This window comes from Homalodisca vitripennis, chromosome 5, assembly GCF_021130785.1.
Source record: "Homalodisca vitripennis isolate AUS2020 chromosome 5, UT_GWSS_2.1, whole genome shotgun sequence".
Classification (NCBI taxonomy): domain Eukaryota; kingdom Metazoa; phylum Arthropoda; class Insecta; order Hemiptera; family Cicadellidae; genus Homalodisca; species Homalodisca vitripennis.
Window position 1 is genome coordinate 29,273,780 of NC_060211.1, and position 19,482 is coordinate 29,293,261.

The following is a 19,482-nucleotide window of genomic DNA, read 5'->3' on the forward strand; positions in this document are numbered from 1 at the left end:
GAACATGTTTTATTGTGTAATAATATAGTCAGTTTAAAATCAGGAAACACAGACATTAGGGGAAGTTATTGAACCAATTGTAATGGTTTTACCACTCAGTACAAACTCAAAAATCTTGGAATTTTAAAAGTGGGAAGTAGAAATTAGATTTTACATCTTTTCATTTTTCTAGATGAAGAATTTCAAACAAATATTACCATATATTATTTTTTTAAATTTCAGGATGTAATAATAAAGTGATAAAAAGTTGGTATTTAGCTACAAAATATCAGAAATAACTTTATTTAAAATATCAGTAATTTTGTTCTATAAAGTAACACATAATGTTGGATATTATAAAACTCAATTTGTATGACTATTATACAGGGTGGATAAAAAGTCAGGACTCCCCCTCCCCTCTATTGTCTAGACTTTATATAAGGAGATATCCTTTAGGTAGTGGTGCAATGTTGAAAGGAAGTTTCATTTGATTATTTTGAAAATTTTTGTGTCCCCCAAAAATGCGGGATTTTGGAAGCAAGTCAAAAATTTAAAATGTAAACACCTCTCAAATGACCCCTCATTTTGAAGAGCATAAACAAACTTTAAGAATGGTGAAAAGCAAAGATTGCTGTCTCTTTTCTATTCAAAATAATAGATCGTCAACATTTTAATGACGTCTACACCTACATTAATTTTCTTTGGATAAAATTATTGTCTACGTAGTCACTCATAAATAAACTTCTTATCAGTTTACTTTAAAATCTTTATTGGATTCCTCGTCCATTGCATTCCTAACTGATTCAGAACACAAACAATCAATAAACCGAATAACCGGTTTCCACCGTCTGAAAGTAAAATATATATTGCTTTTGTATAAACACTAACAAATTTAATTTAATTTTGTCAATTTAATTCGCAACCAGTTACAATAAAAACCGCTATTGAAACAGCTGTCAGGCTATAAATATTTTGTTTTTCTCTGAATCAACAACCTATAATTTTGTTGTTGTCAGTAGAAAATTCTTTTATCAACCTACACTCTCTGATTAGAAGGAGAATAAAAGAACAAAACCAATTAAAATATTGTTGTGGACAAAGTGACTTTTCTTGCAGTTTTTTAGTACATTTTGTAGCTACTTTAATAAGAAATTCATATTATGCTTATTCACTTTATGTATACTGTACTAGTACACTTTCCACAGTATCAGTAGACTTCAATTCTAGTACAATAATACTCGCTTTATCCAACAACTTGAGCTGCTCAAGAGGCTGGGTATGTATTGGTTAATATGGGACCAAATTTGAAATTTTCCAGGATTTATACGTAACTAATAAAAGTGAATCTCTGTACATCTTCTTATAAATAAAAATGAATCGCAAGATGTGTTGCTAAACTCCAATCTTGAGAACGGCTGGACAAATTCGGCTAATTCTTTTGGTAAAATATTTGTTGAAATATGAGGAAGGTTTAAATGAAGAGCAAGATTAAAAAACTTACCCGGAATATTTTAAGATAGGAAAAATGGCAGTATTTATCTATATATATAAAAATGAATGTTTGTATGTTTGTCCTTTATGGAATCGTAAACTATTGGACCGATCATTACGAAAATTTGTATGTATATGTATTTGTCCACGAAGAAGGTTTCTATGCTATGAATATTGATTCAACTCGCCTCCTGGTTGACAGAAATACCCATAAGATAATGCATTGCAGCAAACATATGTTAACGTCTTTTCAAATTTTTAATCAGCCAAACACTATATTACACTTATAGTTTTAAAAGCATAGAGTAAGCTTGAAGATAAATTTCTGTTTGAACTTTCTGCAATCACTGTTAAACATAGACCACTATCATAATAAAACACATGTACGTAAAAATTCACAACTGCAATATTTATTTAATATAAACCATTTTCTTGATCAGAAGAGCAATGCAGATATCATAATTACTATCTTACGTTGGCTACAAATATAAAGAATGTTATAAAATCAACCTTAGTTGTTTTTTTTTAAAGAAGTATGGTTCTCAAAACTCCGTGTGTACATATTCTCTCGATCGAGACAACAAAGCAAGCTCAATCGTGGCATCGGAGATATAACTAATTTAATCTAAAATTTATTATAGTAAAAAAAAAAATTTACTAAGTAATATAAGGACTTCGGTTCTTAAGATTTGCGTGCGAAGCCGTGGGTAACAGCTAGATAGAGGCAGGAATATGGTACATACCTTCATAATACGCCCAAGAGGCTCACGATGGAACGACTATCAATTATCTCAGCAATGTTTAGAATGTGATAGAAAAAGAATAAGTGAATATAGTGTACTGTTTTCAACGGGAAATTGCGTGCGAAGCCGCGGGCAACTTTTGCAAAAAATTATTGAAATGCGCAGCAAAGCGCGCCGGGCCCGCTAGTGTTTTATAAATCAAATTTAACTGCCACTTAACACCTGTTGGCACTTTCAGCTGATGTTCAACAAATTGGCTGAAACAATTGTTTAGATTTAAAATGTGATTAAATATTAAGTATACAGTTCTTGAATGATGTATGTATGTTACATATTCTTTTAGTTGTTTAAAAATAATACCCACATAATCATATTAGTTATATTTGATTAGGTATTAAACTGTGATCACTATACTCACCTGCAAGTTTTAAAACAAATAAGAGGCTGTAAAATAAATATTTTTCAACAACTTTCAAAACATGAAGAGGTACTGATAAAATGAAAAATAGCTTTTCATGTCCTTAGTTAATGTGCAGCATTTCATTTATATACGTTTAAACATTAAAAAAAATTAAGATAACCCTATACTTTTGACGATACCATATGTTTAACTGAATATTTGTTTGTAGGTGTTTGACTATGATCGATTTTCAAGGAACGATGTTGTGGGAGAGGTGAGGGTTAACATGCTCGACCTGGATGTAACCTCGAGCGTGGAAGTTTGGGGTGACATCACTAAACACAAGAAGGTAATTCAGCTGAATCATTAAATACTATTATGTCAAAAACGTAGCCAGGAAAAGATTTGGGGGGGGGGGGTCGAGACAGAGACAACTGATATTTTCTTGTAGTGGACAAAGAGCAAGGATTTTGTTCCTTAAAAAGTTCTTGGCCTGTTTCTTTGCTGATAATGATCTTTCAGTAGTACACGTCAGTAACACTAAATTATTTAAATAATAATAATTGTTTACTAAAAAAGTAGTTGAAAAATTTTAAAATTTGGGGAGGTCCGGCTAAGGCTCCCTTGGACCCCCTCTCTGGCTACGTCATTGCGTTGCATGATCATTTTATGCTCTTATAATTTGGTTCAAAAGTCTCTTACAGAACATGGGCCTCAACATTTTTTTAAAATACAATCAATTTAGTGAATATTGTGGTATTGTTAACATAATAATATGATTTTCTTCATAAAAAAAATAATCTACATTTGCCTTTCGCTGTATACAATGGTAAAAACTATACCCAAATGTTTGAATTATGTTATATTCTTAATAAATGTAAAGAATAATCACTATTGTTAAAATATTGCCACATTAATGATGATTAAGTTGTGAAAAAGGTAGTCAGTAATGCTGCTGAGTAATATTAGCATGAATTTCATATTCTGAGATATTGAGATTTTTCATAAGAAGAATAATACAGTTTTGTTCAATATTAGTAGATTTTAAATGTCTATCAATATCCCCTATTACAAGCACTAAGGTATCCTTTGAAAACACAATTGGCTGATAATGGTAATTTATAGAAATTATTAATAAAACCGAACCTATTATGCTGCCCTGGAGTATGCCATAATCAACTATAGCGCACTTCAGTATAGTATTAATTATAGATCCCCACACAGAGAAGGATGCTGTACGAAGAAATAAAAACTATATTTGGGTATATAATAACACAGATATACATTATTCTGAACCAAATCGTATATTTTTATTCAGGTACATTAAGTCTTTTGGTTTATTTAATCTCTGTTTTGTACTTATTCACTCATTATATTAAGACATTTAACTGTCGGCTCCTTTACTATTCTATCCAAACCTTATAAAACGGACTGATAATATTTTAATCAAAGTAGGATTGAAGTGATTTTTGTCAGTACAGTGTAAATTTATTAAAATACACACGTTATACATAAGTTTAGTGAATGCTGAAATGAAGTACACAAGCCAAGATACCAATGTAAAACTGTCTTTGATCCCTTTCCATCACTGGATGTATTATAAAGCTTATGACTTATCTGTAATTTGCATTATCAATACTAGATTCATATAGCATTGATTTCTTTGCCATGTTCCGTTCAACATCAGCAAAGAAGTTATTGAAATCGTGATCTCTACGTAGTATGTAACTGATGTTATAGAAATAACATGTGGCAATAAGTTTTCAGTAGGAAATTATTGTTTATTTGAGGATATTTCAAGTAATTCATTATTAAATTATTAAACACCCTTTGAGTCTTTTGATAACTTTTACAGTTTTGATCTGTAATAATTTCTTTGTAGTATTTTTAACCTGGTCAAATTCTGCCTTAGTACTTCATTGATTACAAAATCAAAATGAAACGGCTGCTTCTTAATTTTTGTAGTAAGGTTTATCCTACAGGTTAGTCCACTTCTGACTGGTTTATATCTGACAGAAGTTCTCTAGGAAATACCGAAATGTCACTTACATCTGGGCAACCCCATGGGTATCCAGGAGCACCACATCACTAATAGCAAATGAGGAAATATTGGGTAAAAGGGTGGATTAATAGGTCTAGTTTACCGTGGAGGTGACTTAGGAGTGTGTGGAGCTCCATCATTATTAAGACTGTTATTAGCTTGAACATTTGGAAGTACCTTCTCTTGTCTGCTTTGGCTGGAAAAGACTGGAACAGAACCAGCCTCTCCTTCTAAAGTATGTCTCCTTAGAGCAAGATCCTAGTATTAAGCCTTCTATCCCTTTTGAAAGGATCTCGGCAGGAGACAGTCCCTACCATCAACCTTGCCTGTCCTGAAAATCCTATCTGGAAGCTAACGCAAATGTCCTTTTAGGACTAAGCGCAATGAGGGAGTTTCCTCAGCTTTAATTCCCAACCGAACAAGATTTATCCCACTTGACACATCATAGACAAACAAGTAAGTGGTGTCCAGGTATCTGCTGTTATCAGTGAGATCCTGTAGTGCTCACTATCAGTAGTGTGAAGCATAGTCAACCTCACTGCCCAAAGGTTTCTGTATCTCACAAAAAGAATATTGCTGTTTTCCATTGTACAAGTAGGCTTGTCAATACACTATATAAACCCGAAATCCAGTAAATTGATAAATTACCTATCCAAGTAAGTACATTTTTATTAGATCAATATTTACATCTGCTAAAAGGATACAGTTTATCTTTTCTTAAATTATTGTAATATTTTCTGAACTGATAGTTCTCGTTCATTATATAACTGGTGGATTCAAGATTCAAGATCTTTATTGGTCTTTAAACACATTCAACAGTGCAATAGACTTCGTCAAGTTACTGAAATATTCTAAACTAAAAATAAAAGAAACAAAGATTCTACCTACTCAATCCAGCCTACCAGTAAATATACAGATCTATATAATTAATAACAACAATAACCAAACAACCAATAGATGTATATAAATTAACAATAATAAATAACTATTAACACATTTAACATGGATAACATTTTAAAACTCAACAATAGCAAAGCTGAATACAAAAATACATTGAGAGACAAAATTAAAAAAATTAATGTTGTGGTATCACAATTTAGGAATTCATCAACACGATAGAACATATTAACTTTTAACCAGGACTTCAAAACTATTATTAAACTATTTAAGTTTCATAAAAAAATGACTGCATTTTGTTTTGGATAATTTAATTGGTAAGAGTTCAATGGTTTGTTCTAGTAGGATAATCATGAATATCCTGTCTATTTATACATTTTTCAAATTTTTCCTTTACACTTAACAGTATAAGACAGTAGAATATGTACATATTAGGAATAGTCATTATTTTTAGTTCTCTAAAAATTGGAATACAGGTCTCTCTTTTTTAAACATTTTTCATAACAGTAATGCATTTTTTTGCCATTTCAATACTCTTACTGCACTACTACTGTTCCCCCCAAGGGCGGAGCAAGCATAATATAATATTTAGCTAAGTAATTGCAAAATTAATAGTGAGCAACTGTGATTGTTGCAGCCTCCAGAGGAACTCCAGGAGGTGCTGTTGTCACTAAGCTACCTTCCGTCTGCCGAGAGACTCACAGTAGTCTTGCTCAAAGCGAGGAATCTCTTCCGACCTAAGAACAAGGAAACCATTGGTAATTCATGCATGTTAGAGAGCATAAGCATTCCCTCTGAACGTTGTAAACAGGGGTGTGCTTATAAACTGTACGTCTGTGCGATCTACTCAAACACGTTTGGATATTGATAAACCCGAATTTAACGTTTTTCACCCCAATGCCATTTTTCTTTAATTGTGATATACCATGAGCATAGGACATTTTGCCAGAAATGGTTTATAGAGTGTCAATAAAATTATGTATAATCATAAAATATCCATAAGCAATAAAGACATTTTTCTTTAAAAATGTCTACTTCTATCACTTAAGAAACAATTAAAATTACGAATTTTACTCCACGAGTACTCCAATGTTCTTAACTGCAGTTGGCTTGGACTATTGGAATTACTTGTACTTAATTTCATTTTGTATTAACAACCAGTGTTTGTTGCCTGTCTTTGGGGACAGCAATTTTTTTGGGGGGAGTCATAACCTCTAGCATTATTAGTTTTGACATGCATTGAAAAATAACATGTACATTCAAAACATTTTGAAGTACTTCAATATGAAGAAGGTGAGAATGAAAAGCTACTGTGCATACAATTTATACAAGCTAATTAATTAGGCCTTTATCTCTGACTCTCTTGTCTTACTCACCAAGGGCACTGAAAACAACTTCCTATAATCCGTTTTAGTCATCATTTTGTAATACTCTAAACAATGCAACGTTCAAATGAAACTGCTTCCTCATACAATCTGTTTGCAATAATTTTCTGTGAAATTATAGTTGACTTAAATGATAATGTTACATTCACTAATTGAGGGCAACTTTCCACTCATACCCCTTAGAATTCTTCAATACTAGTAATACATCCTTGTTGATTTTTTCCATTGCTTTATTTGCGTGTTCATCATCTTATCCATTCTTTCTTTTTTGTTGTTGAAAAATAAAACAGAAACTCATACATGACCATATACAATGTGTAAATAGATATTGTTCCTTCTCTAAGAAAGAACATAACATCCAAAGCTTTTGAGGTTAATGTGCAAGGCTTACTTCCAAATGTTATAAAGTTTTGGTTTAAAGTTACAAATATTCTTATTTTGTTCATTACCAACAACATACGAGTAGACAGGAATGGTAAAGGAAAACTGAAACATAGCTTGAAAACAAAAAGAAATAAAAACATATTATTGATGTAGAAAATCTTGGAAATCCCATTGTTTATTCCCATTAAGTTGATGTCCTCTAACTGATGTGATACTTTATAAACTAGAAGAAAAATGCATGGGATCCACTATTCCAAGTCTTCCAAACCAAATTATTATCCAGGACATTCCTTATATGCAGAGCTTCTACCAAAATTAATTAAGTCCTCCTTCTTAAAGCCAAATTTTTCGTGTTCTCACTTTCATCCTCCCATGCAATATGTTCAATGTTCTTTATCTTCAGATTTTAAATAATAATCATTGCAGGAAATGCAGGTTGCATATTCCTCGAGCTCATCTTCTTTAGTACGTAAATCTTCTTGATTGATACTTTGCATTCTTTACGCATTCTTTAGGATTACCGTGAACAAAGAAAGGTACATTAAAACAATATTTTTTTGCTTACTCGTGGTACCACCTAAGTTTGTATCTTGATGGTTCTGTAATAACTGCTACTTTTTTAAGTAGAACTCAACCATATATTGAAACAGTTCTTACAAAACTCTGTGTTATTGCATTTAACTATTATTTTACTACTGGTTATCCCCATATCCAGTCAAGCCCACTTAAGGGCCCCATACACCTGCGAGTCTGGCTCGCGAGCCTGGCTCGACTCGCCTAGAAATGGACCAAATCCGTCAGTGTATGGACAATAAAGAGCCGAGCCGAGTCAAATTCAGGCGAGCCGAGCCGGATCCGCCACTGCTTGCCGTGCGGCTCGGCTCGGCTCGGCTCGAGTATCAGTTCACCAGTGTATGGCGCATTACGGATCGGACTCGTGCCCCCACTACCGAAAAATCTGTTCATTCCGTTTTCACTACTGTAGGCCAAACGTTACGCACCACTCGTTCCGCCAAGGGTAAGGTGTTTTGTTTGTTTTGAGTTAACATGGCTGACTCCAAGTTATTTATGAGCCCTGATTTTTTAACAACATTTATTGAAGAGTATCGAAATTTGCCGATAGCATTTATTATGTAGACCGTCCGGTAGCCAGAAAACGGAGAGTAGCAGTGAGGCGTTCCTCTGGTGATATAGCGTTTCGCAGTATAGTGTCTTTTTTGTTATAAGCGGTTTAATCTTGTCCAATAACATGTCACAACTTTCAGCTGACATCCTTAAATAGTTCTGATAGTCTTGGCGACTATCATTCCTAACAAAATTCAATAAATTCATGTGGCTAATTCTCTTTCTATTTAGTAACCAATTCTTTAGTGACCACATTACCCTTTTCTTCCGTTTCTTCTTAAATACACCTAGCTCATCTAACACTATAACCGCAGCTGCAACATTCTTCGAAAAAACTCATGTTTGCAACTGGGCGAGCAAGATACGTAGGTGTATGGTGAATAATCAGCGGGTCCGGCTCGCGAGCTAGGCTCGGTGAGCCAGGCTCGCGAGCCAGACTCGCAGGTGTATGGGGCCCTTTACAGTCACCTAGCCACATTAAATCAAACCGATTCAGAAAGAATAAAGAGTTGGCTGCTTTTTCTCCCACAACAGACCTTAACTGTGGCTTTTGCCACTCAATATGTATCAGCCCTGATGGCCAAAACTGCACCACCCCTGGTTATATCCCTGTCTATCAACTGGACATATTTTTTTTAATGATTACCCTCTCAGCATCAAAAGTTTATAACTGCTATAACTTTGAGACCTTTTTGGACTCAAATCCATTATTAATCCATTTAAAGGAATTTTTTTCTGAAAATAGATAAAGGTAAACACTGACTATAAAAGGTCTTCAGCAATTTACACACTCATATTCATTATGATAAGGGACATGAAGGTATCATGTTCAACAATGGTGAATTTTCTGCATAATCAACATAGTTTTAATGCTGACTCTATTAAGGGTGTATAAAAAGCTAATAGTCCCTACATTTTTGTTATGAACTCAATTCAGTGTTTCAAGTGTGTGTAATGAAATTACTCCAAAATTTTAAAAAGTTTTAACAAAACTCAGAACATGCGATAGCGCTTCAACACTAAACACGAGTTTCAGTCTAAACATACTCCTCTTTGAGATACTTGTAAATCAACCTTGAATCCTTAAAAACTCATAATTCAAGTTCTCTTGCAATAAAACCATAATTTGAATATTTGAAATTGAAGTACATACAATTCAAATATGTTGGTCTTCGTACTACTAATAAGTACTAACTGAGTCTCAGGTAATTGTGATAATGTCATTGATTATTTTGCAATCAAAACAATAAAATCAGAAACAATTCTCAACTGAACGAGTGATGAGTGAACAGTTACTTGTGTAGAGATATTATGTGTCTCCAATACAAGTAATCTGTTACACCACCCAGCAGGGAACACTTCTGGCTGGTTTATACCTTCCAGTTGAACCTACCACTGGGCACAGCAAGAACCAATGTGTCACTTAAATCTGGGCAACCTTAGGGATGTCCAGGTGCGGCACATCCGACAAATCCGACTCTTGCAAAGAATATTTAAAAAATTTCAATATCTTTACAGCGCATTCATTACATATATATATATATACATTAAATTGTATAAATTGCAATTGCCTTATTTAATTTCAATAAACATTGAATCGCAAAAATTACTTGCTCCGCCGGGAGTCGAACCCGGATCTCTCACTTGCCGGGTGAATGTGCTACCATTACACCACAGAGCGCTTACTTTTTTCCGATTCAATTATTTTGTATTTGGCCGTATCTGTCACATATGCGTTTAAATAAGCAAACTAACATATGATCGGAAGACCAAATACCTGTCAAACGACTTTTATTTATATTAAATTGTATAAATGGCAATTGCCTTATTTAATTTCAATAAACATTGAATCGCAAAAATTACTTGCTCCGCCGGGAGTCGAACCCGGATCTCTCACTTGCCGGGTGAATGTGCTACCATTACACCACAGAGCGCTTACTTTTTCCGATTCAATTATTTTGTATTTGGCCGTATCTGTCACATATGCGTTTAAATAAGCAAACTAACATATGATCGGAAGACCAAATACCTGTCAAACGACTTTTATTTACATTAAATTGTATAAATGGCAATTGCCTTATTTAATTTCAATAAACATTGAATCGCAAAAATTACTTGCTCCGCCGGGAGTCGAACCCGGATCTCTCACTTGCCGGGTGAATGTGCTACCATTACACCACAGAGCGCTTACTTTTTTCCGATTCAATTATTTTGTATTTGGCCGTATCTGTCACATATGCGTTTAAATAAGCAAACTAACATATGATCGGAAGACCAAATACCTGTCAAACGACTTTTATTTACATTAAATTGTATAAATGGCAATTGCCTTATTTAATTTCAATAAACATTGAATCGCAAAAATTACTTGCTCCGCCGGGAGTCGAACCCGGATCTCTCACTTGCCGGGTGAATGTGCTACCATTACACCACAGAGCGCTTACTTTTTCCGATTCAATTATTTTGTATTTGGCCGTATCTGTCACATATGCGTTTAAATAAGCAAACTAACATATGATCGGAAGACCAAATACCTGTCAAACGACTTTTATTTACAATATATATATATATACGAAGTTCTCATTCTTACTTATAAAAATCTTGATGAAATTCCTAAAACAATAGACTTATATGATTTCAATACGAAAAATAAAACTAAACTATGCTTTCCACAGCACAGAACGGCCAAGTTTGAGAAGAGTCCGTTTTACTTTGGTATTCGGCTGTTCAATAAGTTACCGAAACAAATAAGAGCAGAAACCTCCCTTTCTGGGTTTAAGAGATCGCTGAGAAACCTCCTAAAGAGTTCAGTGTTTTATTCTCTTAAGGAGTTCCTCGAGTTTAATTTTTGACTTCCTTTCAATTTTTAATTAGAGAGTTAAGGTACCTATCTCGTTCTTGCTTGTTTTTCATTGATTATACATTACTCCATTATATTACTTGACAAAACACAATATTTGTATATTTTTTGTAAAATTGTACAAATCAAATGTGTGAATAAAGAATTGAATTGAATTGCACATCACTAACCGCAAATTTTAGATTCTGGGTTGCAAGTGTAATTCGATAGGTCTAGTCTACTGCGGGAGATGACTGTTGGAGTTCGTTCTCTAACCTCAGAGGTTTTTGCTAGCCTCAACAAGGTTGTGCCACCCCCTGCCTGTTTTGATTGGAGAGGCTGGTTCAGAGCTGGCCTCCCCTTCTTCTGGGGAGACATGAGTTTGAGATTTAGTGCCCTAATTCTTCCTCATGGATCTCGATAGGAGGCAGCCCCTACTCTGTAACCTTACCCATCCTGAATATCCTCCTGTCATTCCGGAAGCAACGCTAAGGTTCTTATAGGACTAAGTGCAATTTATCAGCTTCTTGTCTTAAGGGAACAAACATATTCAAGAAACTGATATAACCTTATTGCCAATCATATGGGAAGTCAGTAAGGTCAGTAGAATCAGTCGGCATGAAACGAATTAATTACTCATTCTCCACACCAGTATAGTTTGGTTGAATTTATGTCTTTAACATATGCTTTTTTTATATGTCCTATATGATATATGTCTTTAAAAATGCGTTCTCTTGAAATAAGAACAGAGCGTGTAACTGAATGAGGAACTGGTTATTCGTTCCACAGCTGAATAATAACTTATTATCTCTATTGCCATAATTATTACTGCAGTACGGTGTGAGCAACCTGTTACTTGTGACAAAATAAGACAAGATTTGTTCAATCTTTAAAAAAAATTCTGAAAATACAATTTGTTTCTCTCAATCAATAAATTCATGAAATGTGCAACCACTGTAGTAAAGAATGATTTTGTAACATTACATATTAATTACTTGCGCACAAAGTAACCTGTTACTTGTAACACACTAAAGACATTATATACCTGTAAAAGAAAAAAATAATAAAATAATAAAATTTATTTGATTTTAAATTTATTCCCAGTTGGAAATTTTAAGTTGCAAATATATTTTCAGATCCATTTGTCAAGGTTTATCTACTGAGCAGTGGAAAAAGGGTGAAGAAGAAGAAGACTGCTACAAGAAAGGCAAGCACAAACCCTGTTTGGAATGAAGCTTTGACATTCAACATTTCATCCGCAAATCTAGCAAATTCAGCTATTGAGGTAATCATTATTCTTTGTTCCTTTACAGTCAATACAAATATACCGACCTATCAAAACATAATTTTACAATAATACCTTTACCAGCTGGATTGGTCCAGAGCTAGTTGATACATTCTTGAATGTTACGCTTGTGCTTCAGTTTGGCAAGCATCATCAACATCCCTAGTTGTATTAAAGTCCAACAATAATCCTTCAGAGTGGAACAAGAAGCAAATTATTTTGGTCTGAGAGTTCTTTGCTTATGTGCCAGAGAACAACTAGTTATTAACCCTTCGCACGCCGCTAATAAATCCATTGATTTCCCTATAACGCCAAGACATCTGTAAAATGTATATTTTTTAAGTTCAAAGTTAACTTTTTATTATAAATATGCTATAAGAGGTAAAGACAAAAATATTTAACAGGGAATTTTAGTTAGAATTAGCATGTTGAATAATACAAATCTAAAAATAACAATTTACTATACTCTGAATTTGATGTAAATTCAAATTCTTGGTACAAAATAATAAAACTGATAAATTATATGAACTAATAGTTATTAGAGCATTTCCTTATCTAAGGTTTCACAGATAAGGTCTATCCTATCATCTGTCTATCTTATCATCTGTTTAGAGGGATATATTTGGTAATGGCTCTGTAGGACACACAAAACAGATGATCAGGTGGATGGCGCTAGACAAAGAGTGAAGGTCATGTATAAATACAGTACTTCCTTTTCGAAGGTCTTCTGTGAACTAAAAAACTCTCCAACAGACACAATGTGTAATATCGGATAAACTTGTGTTTGGTGTTTTGGTCAAAGTCTACCATTCTAAAAATTAACTCTACCCTGAAGATCACAAGGTAGAAAATTAGTCCATTACACATAAACATGATGTGATGAAACACTTTGTTACAAAGGAAGAGGTCTTCATGTGCAAGCATGAACAAAATAAGTAATTTTCTGTCACACTTACATGTTAACTTGGTTTAATCTCTAATTACAAAATGTTCAGAATTGTCCCCAATAAAAGGACCTACCATCAAATATTTCAAAGGAAATAATAGTTCAAAGGGTTGGATTAGGAGAATTTCTTTCCAGCTTTATGTTTTGTAGAGGGGTATCAGTTATATGGCAAAGTCTTATGAAATGTTTACTCTCTTTCACTGCCAGTTTACGTACACTTTCATACACTCTCATGAGCATCTTTAGTTACTTCCCCATCTCATAGCCAATGCTTGTGAGTTGTGGAAGAGATTATGGGTTACACAGAGAACGTCTTTTACTCAAGATTACATTCCAAATATCATTGCCACAACAGAATGAGTAGAATCAGCTTCCCTTGTGATTCAAAGCAAAATTTATCCGAGCTCGTTCACATTCACAATAACTTCAACAAAAAACAAAATGAGTGGTTAGAGATGGTAACATTTAGATTGTCATTTCTAGGTACAAGGTCGTAGCCAGCAGGGGGGTCGAAGGGGTCCTCCAAATTTTTAATATTTCAATTACTTTTTTAGTAAACGATTATTATTATTTAAATAATTCAGTATTACTGACATGTGCTGCTGAAAGATCATTCTCAACGAAGAAACAAAGAACTTTTTAAGGAACAAAATGGAGCATAACTCTCTGTCCACTACAGGAAATATCAGTTGTCTGGATCCCTCCCCCAAAGTTGTTTTCCTGGCTACGTTCTTGGCTTGGTAAATGGCAAAGTATAAAAGAAAAATGTTAAGAGTTACTACATTGCTCTTGATCTTGTATGAGATATGGAATAACTCTATGGGGCAACTGTTCTAGTGCACAAAATGCTTTCACATGACAAAAAAGGCTTTAAGAGGAATCAAGAATGTTTCTGATAGAGTAAAGTTTATAAATTTCAAAGAATTTAAATAATGACTCTTCCAAACCTGTATATTTATTGCTGCTTGATCGGTGTTAAGGAATCTTTAAATACCCTTCTTACAAGAAAACAAACGCATGATTATTTTACTAGGAAAAATCATCTTCTTAACATAGAATCTTACTAATGAGTAAGATTAGAAAAAACCAGAAGTAATCAATCGTATATGTATGAAGATTAAATTGTTCAATAAACTACCTAAGAATGCATAGGATGTGATCTTGAAACAATTCAAAAAAGAAATAGATAGATGGTTGAAGGATAATATTTTTTACTCCATTGACATATCTTTTGCCTGTGATATAAGTACAATAAGTTTTTAACGTCTGAATTTTAATTATGTGTTTGTCTCAGTTTAATAGCTATTATATGTCTTTGTTGTTATTGTGAATTTTATTTTAGTATTAGAATTTTAATCTAAAACCACTTTCTTGTCTTTTTTTAATGTGTTATCTGTATAACAGAGTTTAAAATATATTTTAATTAGGCCATTATTTTCCCCCCCCCCCCAGTAGGGATCACTTCTGGCTGGTTTATACCTTCCAGTTGAACTCACACTGAGTACAGCAAAAACCGATGTGTCACTTAAAGCTGGGCAACCTTATAGGTGTCCAGGAGTGGCAAATCACTAACCGCAACTGTCAAGATTTTGGGTTCAAGGGCATTTCGATAGGTCTAGTCTTACTGTGGGAAGATGACTGTTGGAGTTGGTGGGGTTTGTTCCCTAAGTATCAGAGGTTCTTGCTAGCCTTCAACAAGGGTATGCCACCCCCTGCCTACTTTGACTGGAGAGGCTGGTTCAGAGCTGGCCTCCCCTTCTTCCAGGAAGACATGACTTTGAAATCTAGTGCCCTAATTCTTCCTTATAGATCTCGATAGGAGGCGGCCCCTACTCCATAACCTTTCCCATCCTGAATATCTTGTCACTCCGGAAGCAGTAAGCAGTGCTAAGAAAATATAAGAAAGAGAAATTTAATAACTTTACAAAAAAAAATGATAAAAGACTAAAACCTTAATAAAAACAAAAAAAATAATAAAACTTAATAAAATATAAAACTAATAAGTCTTAGGGTGCTAAGTGCAATTTATAAGCTTCTTGTCCTAAGGAAACAATACAAAATGTTATTTTTTAATCTCATTTTATTGTTAATCTGTGATTATATTGTATGTTAAACAATATATAATTATAATTGTTAGTACATATGAACAAAATAATTATAAACCTATTACTGTCAATTACACTGTTTGTGTTTAAAGACAATAAAACTTCTTGATTCTTGATGCCAGAAGAGTGAACTCTGTTCATTCATAACTCTCGTTGACAATGTTGCAGGTCTGCGTGATGGACGGGGCAGGAGGCAGTGACCTGATGGGCAGCACTCCGTTGTTGGGTTGCTGCGTAGTGGGGCCCCACGAGGAAGGTGCAGGTCAGGATCACTGGACGGATATGACCCAGAGCCCGCGCAAGGCTGTGGCCATGTGGCACACTTTACGATAGAAGCAGGTCAGCTAGCTTGTCCTATATAATCTATTGCTAAGGTTTGAATTGAATTTTGAGTTAAACTTATTCACATATCTATAAGTTACAATAAGTTGACAAAATATATCAATACAGTGGAAAAGTCCCCACAAAGACTATAAGATCTGTGAGTTCGGACGAGTACCTTTATCAGTCCGTTGGTATCTTAATTATCCATAAATAACTGTACAGTACTATTACACAAATAACAACTTAAATCTATTACAACTTTATTTGGCTATTAGATAACGTCAGTCTATGTGAATGGACTAATGCATTGTTTCACTTTCTAATTGTTTACAGTAGTCAGCTTTTATACAATTGTGGTTGATTTAATCCATAGTAACTAAATCAAATTATAAACTAACTATTTAACGATTTTGATTTAAATTGACTTTTTTTGCTCGGATTAAATAATTAATTATTTATATAAGTCAATTGATGATTCTTATACATTTCTTATTTACAATTTTAGAGTTCCAAACCTATGGAGAATGCAAGTGACTGTAGTAGCATTAATATTTAATAAGACAGAATTCAAATCAGAATTTAAAATGTTTGTGACACCAAAAGCCTATAAGGTGGCCATGGTGTATTCCAAATTTACAATTGAGGTCTGAAAGAACCGGAATAAGCATTTTTATAGACATTGTATACGCATATATACACATACATACAAACACACAAGACAATGTAAAATGACTAATTGTAATGCGAATACAAGAATGCCTCCGCTGCATCTACTCCTGCGCCTATATAAAACTCCCCCACCCTCCTACCGTATGCGGCGACACTACTCCCCCCAGCCTCTAATATATGATTGGGTAAATTTCTTTAGATTATATGGAAAAGATAGAAAGAATTTGTTTTGTCAAATTATTAATTTAGTATTATTGAACTTGAACTTGAACGATCCTTTATAATTTGTTCTTAATTTTACTGTTAACAGGAAAGCGCAAAGTCACATCCTGAATACACGAGAAATTGCAACATTTTGAGCCGAATTTAGCAAACCTGCAGTATGAAGAAGCGAGGATCCAAGAGAAGTTGTTGTTATTTGGATTTCAACGATGGATATAAAGTTAAAGAGTGTCTTATAAGTCACTTTATGGAATTAGAAATCCCTTTTAAAGGGATTGTTTCCTTTAAGTTAAATCTTACGTTAATTGTATTATATCGATTGTTTCAAAATTCGAGTATTGTTTATCAAGGCAAAGTTTAGCAACACCAGCACAGAAATTAATTGTAACCTTAAATGTTTGTTTTAGCACTGAAAACAATATAAGCAGTTTTATGTAGTATACCTAAAGGAAAATGTATTTCAATATCAGGCAGGATTCATATTACTTTTAAAATGTTGGTAAATAAATAAGTAGTGTATGTAAGCTTTTGGAAAGTATTGTTTGTGTTAACATTCAACCCATTGCTTTCAAAAAGTTTTTTTAAGAAATGTCCTCTCAGGTTGGCTGGCCATTCTGATTCCTTTGCTGCATCTGAAAAAATAGGGTATAAAGAAAAATGTAATGGCTAACTGTCATTCCAGCTGTGCTGGAAATCCAGGCTCAGGGAACAAAACAAATTATAAATATTACCGAGCTAGCAAAGGAATGATGGTGGCCATCCAAGCGCAAAGGGTTAATATTTTTGCATCTGAGTTTAGGAACAACTCAATAAGCAAGGTAGCAAATAAAACAATAGCCCCGAATTAGTATAGGCTATTTTTATATTGATAATCACTATCTTTGTTTAGATAAACAGTCTTAAGTACTTAGTGTTATGAAATCACAACATAAAAAGGACAAAATTTCAATTTATATGAGTTATGAAATGTAGCAGCCCAGTCCAGTGTTGTTTTTATGAAATAGAATAAAATAGGCTAATTACTTGTTTTATGACTGACTAATACAGATGTCTTTAAAAAAGAGAGATCTGTTTCTAGAGATTTCTGAGTTTTTGTAATCAATTATTGGTAACTTTTGTGAATTGGTTGTTTTAATATTTTATTTCATTTGTATGAAGCACCCTTTTTTAATAATATAAAAACAAAACAAATGGGTTCATTGTTGTTGATAATATTCTATGGAGTATTAAGATGCAGTTCATAAGTTGAAAAAGAAGTTCATGAAAGAAAATGTTATCTGGATTTGAATTGGATCACTCACATGATCTGAAATTTATTTGATCTAAACTGGAATAGCAATTGCCATTAAAAATGTGTAATTTTTGCTCAGAAAATAATCCAATTTTTAAAGAAACCGTAAACCTAATTATCAAACCAGAGTGAAGTTAATTCCAGTCGTCAATAATCCTGGTAATGAATAGACTGTATGTTAAAAAGAGGTTTAGAGTTTAAAATGTAACGCTACATCTAGTACAAATTGAATTCCTAATAAGTGAACACCATTTCACGTTGCAAACAATTGCATTTATAAATAGTGAAGATGCTCACTCTTGCCTTTGTTATAGTACAAAACGTCAATTTATCAACATGATTCAGGTGCAGTTCGAAAAATCAAATTGTCAGTTAAAGCAACAAAATACACTTTTCTTCTTCTTTGACAATTATGCCATAAAATCACCAGCCATCAAGAATCATCTTTATCATCAAATCATTACTAAACGTTTTAATTATATTGGCATATGGACATGCACTGTGGTAGTTTTTATGTTTTGTATCATGTTCAATTATTGAAATAATTATTTTTAAGTTATTAATGTAGCTAAAATAAAATTTGTAAATTTCTACAAAACCTTAATATTTTACTTTTTTTTATCTACGAGAAATTTGTTAATGAAGATAAATCTGAGTGGAATAGAATAAAATCATCTTTATTTTATGGTCTTAAAAAACAGAAATTTTGTCATGGAAAGTTAAAACAAATTAGAATGCATTATAAATAAAAAGTTACAAAACAGTTTGGACATAATTAGTACAGGCTGCATGTTTTTAGCGATTTCTTGTCATAGTCTCTTATACACTATAAAACAATGTTTTAAAAACCAATCTTGAAGTCTTCTTTTGAGCAGTCTTGGACCACCTCCCTTTACATGTTGTGGAAGAGTTTTAGAGCCTCGCTCCAGCATATGTGGAATTCTTCTTGAACAGGCTCAGTCTGTGTGCTGGTAGACTGAATCATTGGAATTTTGTGTCTTGTGTCCGTGTACGTAACTGTCCATTCCAGAGAAGATTCTGTCATACTGCATACATGATAACCTAAGCGGCAGAGAGGGATATTTCTGTGAGTATGTTTAACACAGTAAAGGCATTCCTGCATGTATCTTGTGGACCATATAGAGCCAAAATTCTCACAGTACGTTTCTGAAAGATAAGTACACATTGAAGGTTTTCTTTAGTAGTACCATCCCAAGATATGTATGATACTATATCTCAAGTGAGTTTGAAATAGGTAGTGGTACACCATCTTTGCTGCTTTCTGAGTACTGTACTTATATTCTTTACTCTTCGGAGAACTTAAAGAGAAGAGCTCAATTTTTTGCACAGCTGTTC

General features: G+C 33.5%; 1 protein-coding gene across 1 annotated transcript in view; it reads left to right on the forward strand.

Annotated features, from left to right (window-relative positions):
- LOC124361902 (synaptotagmin-5) overlaps nt 1-17,877 on the forward strand; it is a 157,787-nt gene extending 139,910 nt beyond the window's left edge. Inside the window, exons 6-10 of the mRNA XM_046815957.1 lie at nt 2,843-2,962; nt 6,189-6,309; nt 12,421-12,569; nt 15,789-15,959; nt 16,924-17,877. Coding sequence (XP_046671913.1) covers nt 2,843-2,962; nt 6,189-6,309; nt 12,421-12,569; nt 15,789-15,953 — 555 coding nt within the window. The 3' untranslated portion in view covers nt 15,954-15,959; nt 16,924-17,877. The remainder of the gene's footprint in view (nt 1-2,842; nt 2,963-6,188; nt 6,310-12,420; nt 12,570-15,788; nt 15,960-16,923) is intronic.
- Nucleotides 17,878-19,482: the final 1,605 nt, after the last annotated feature.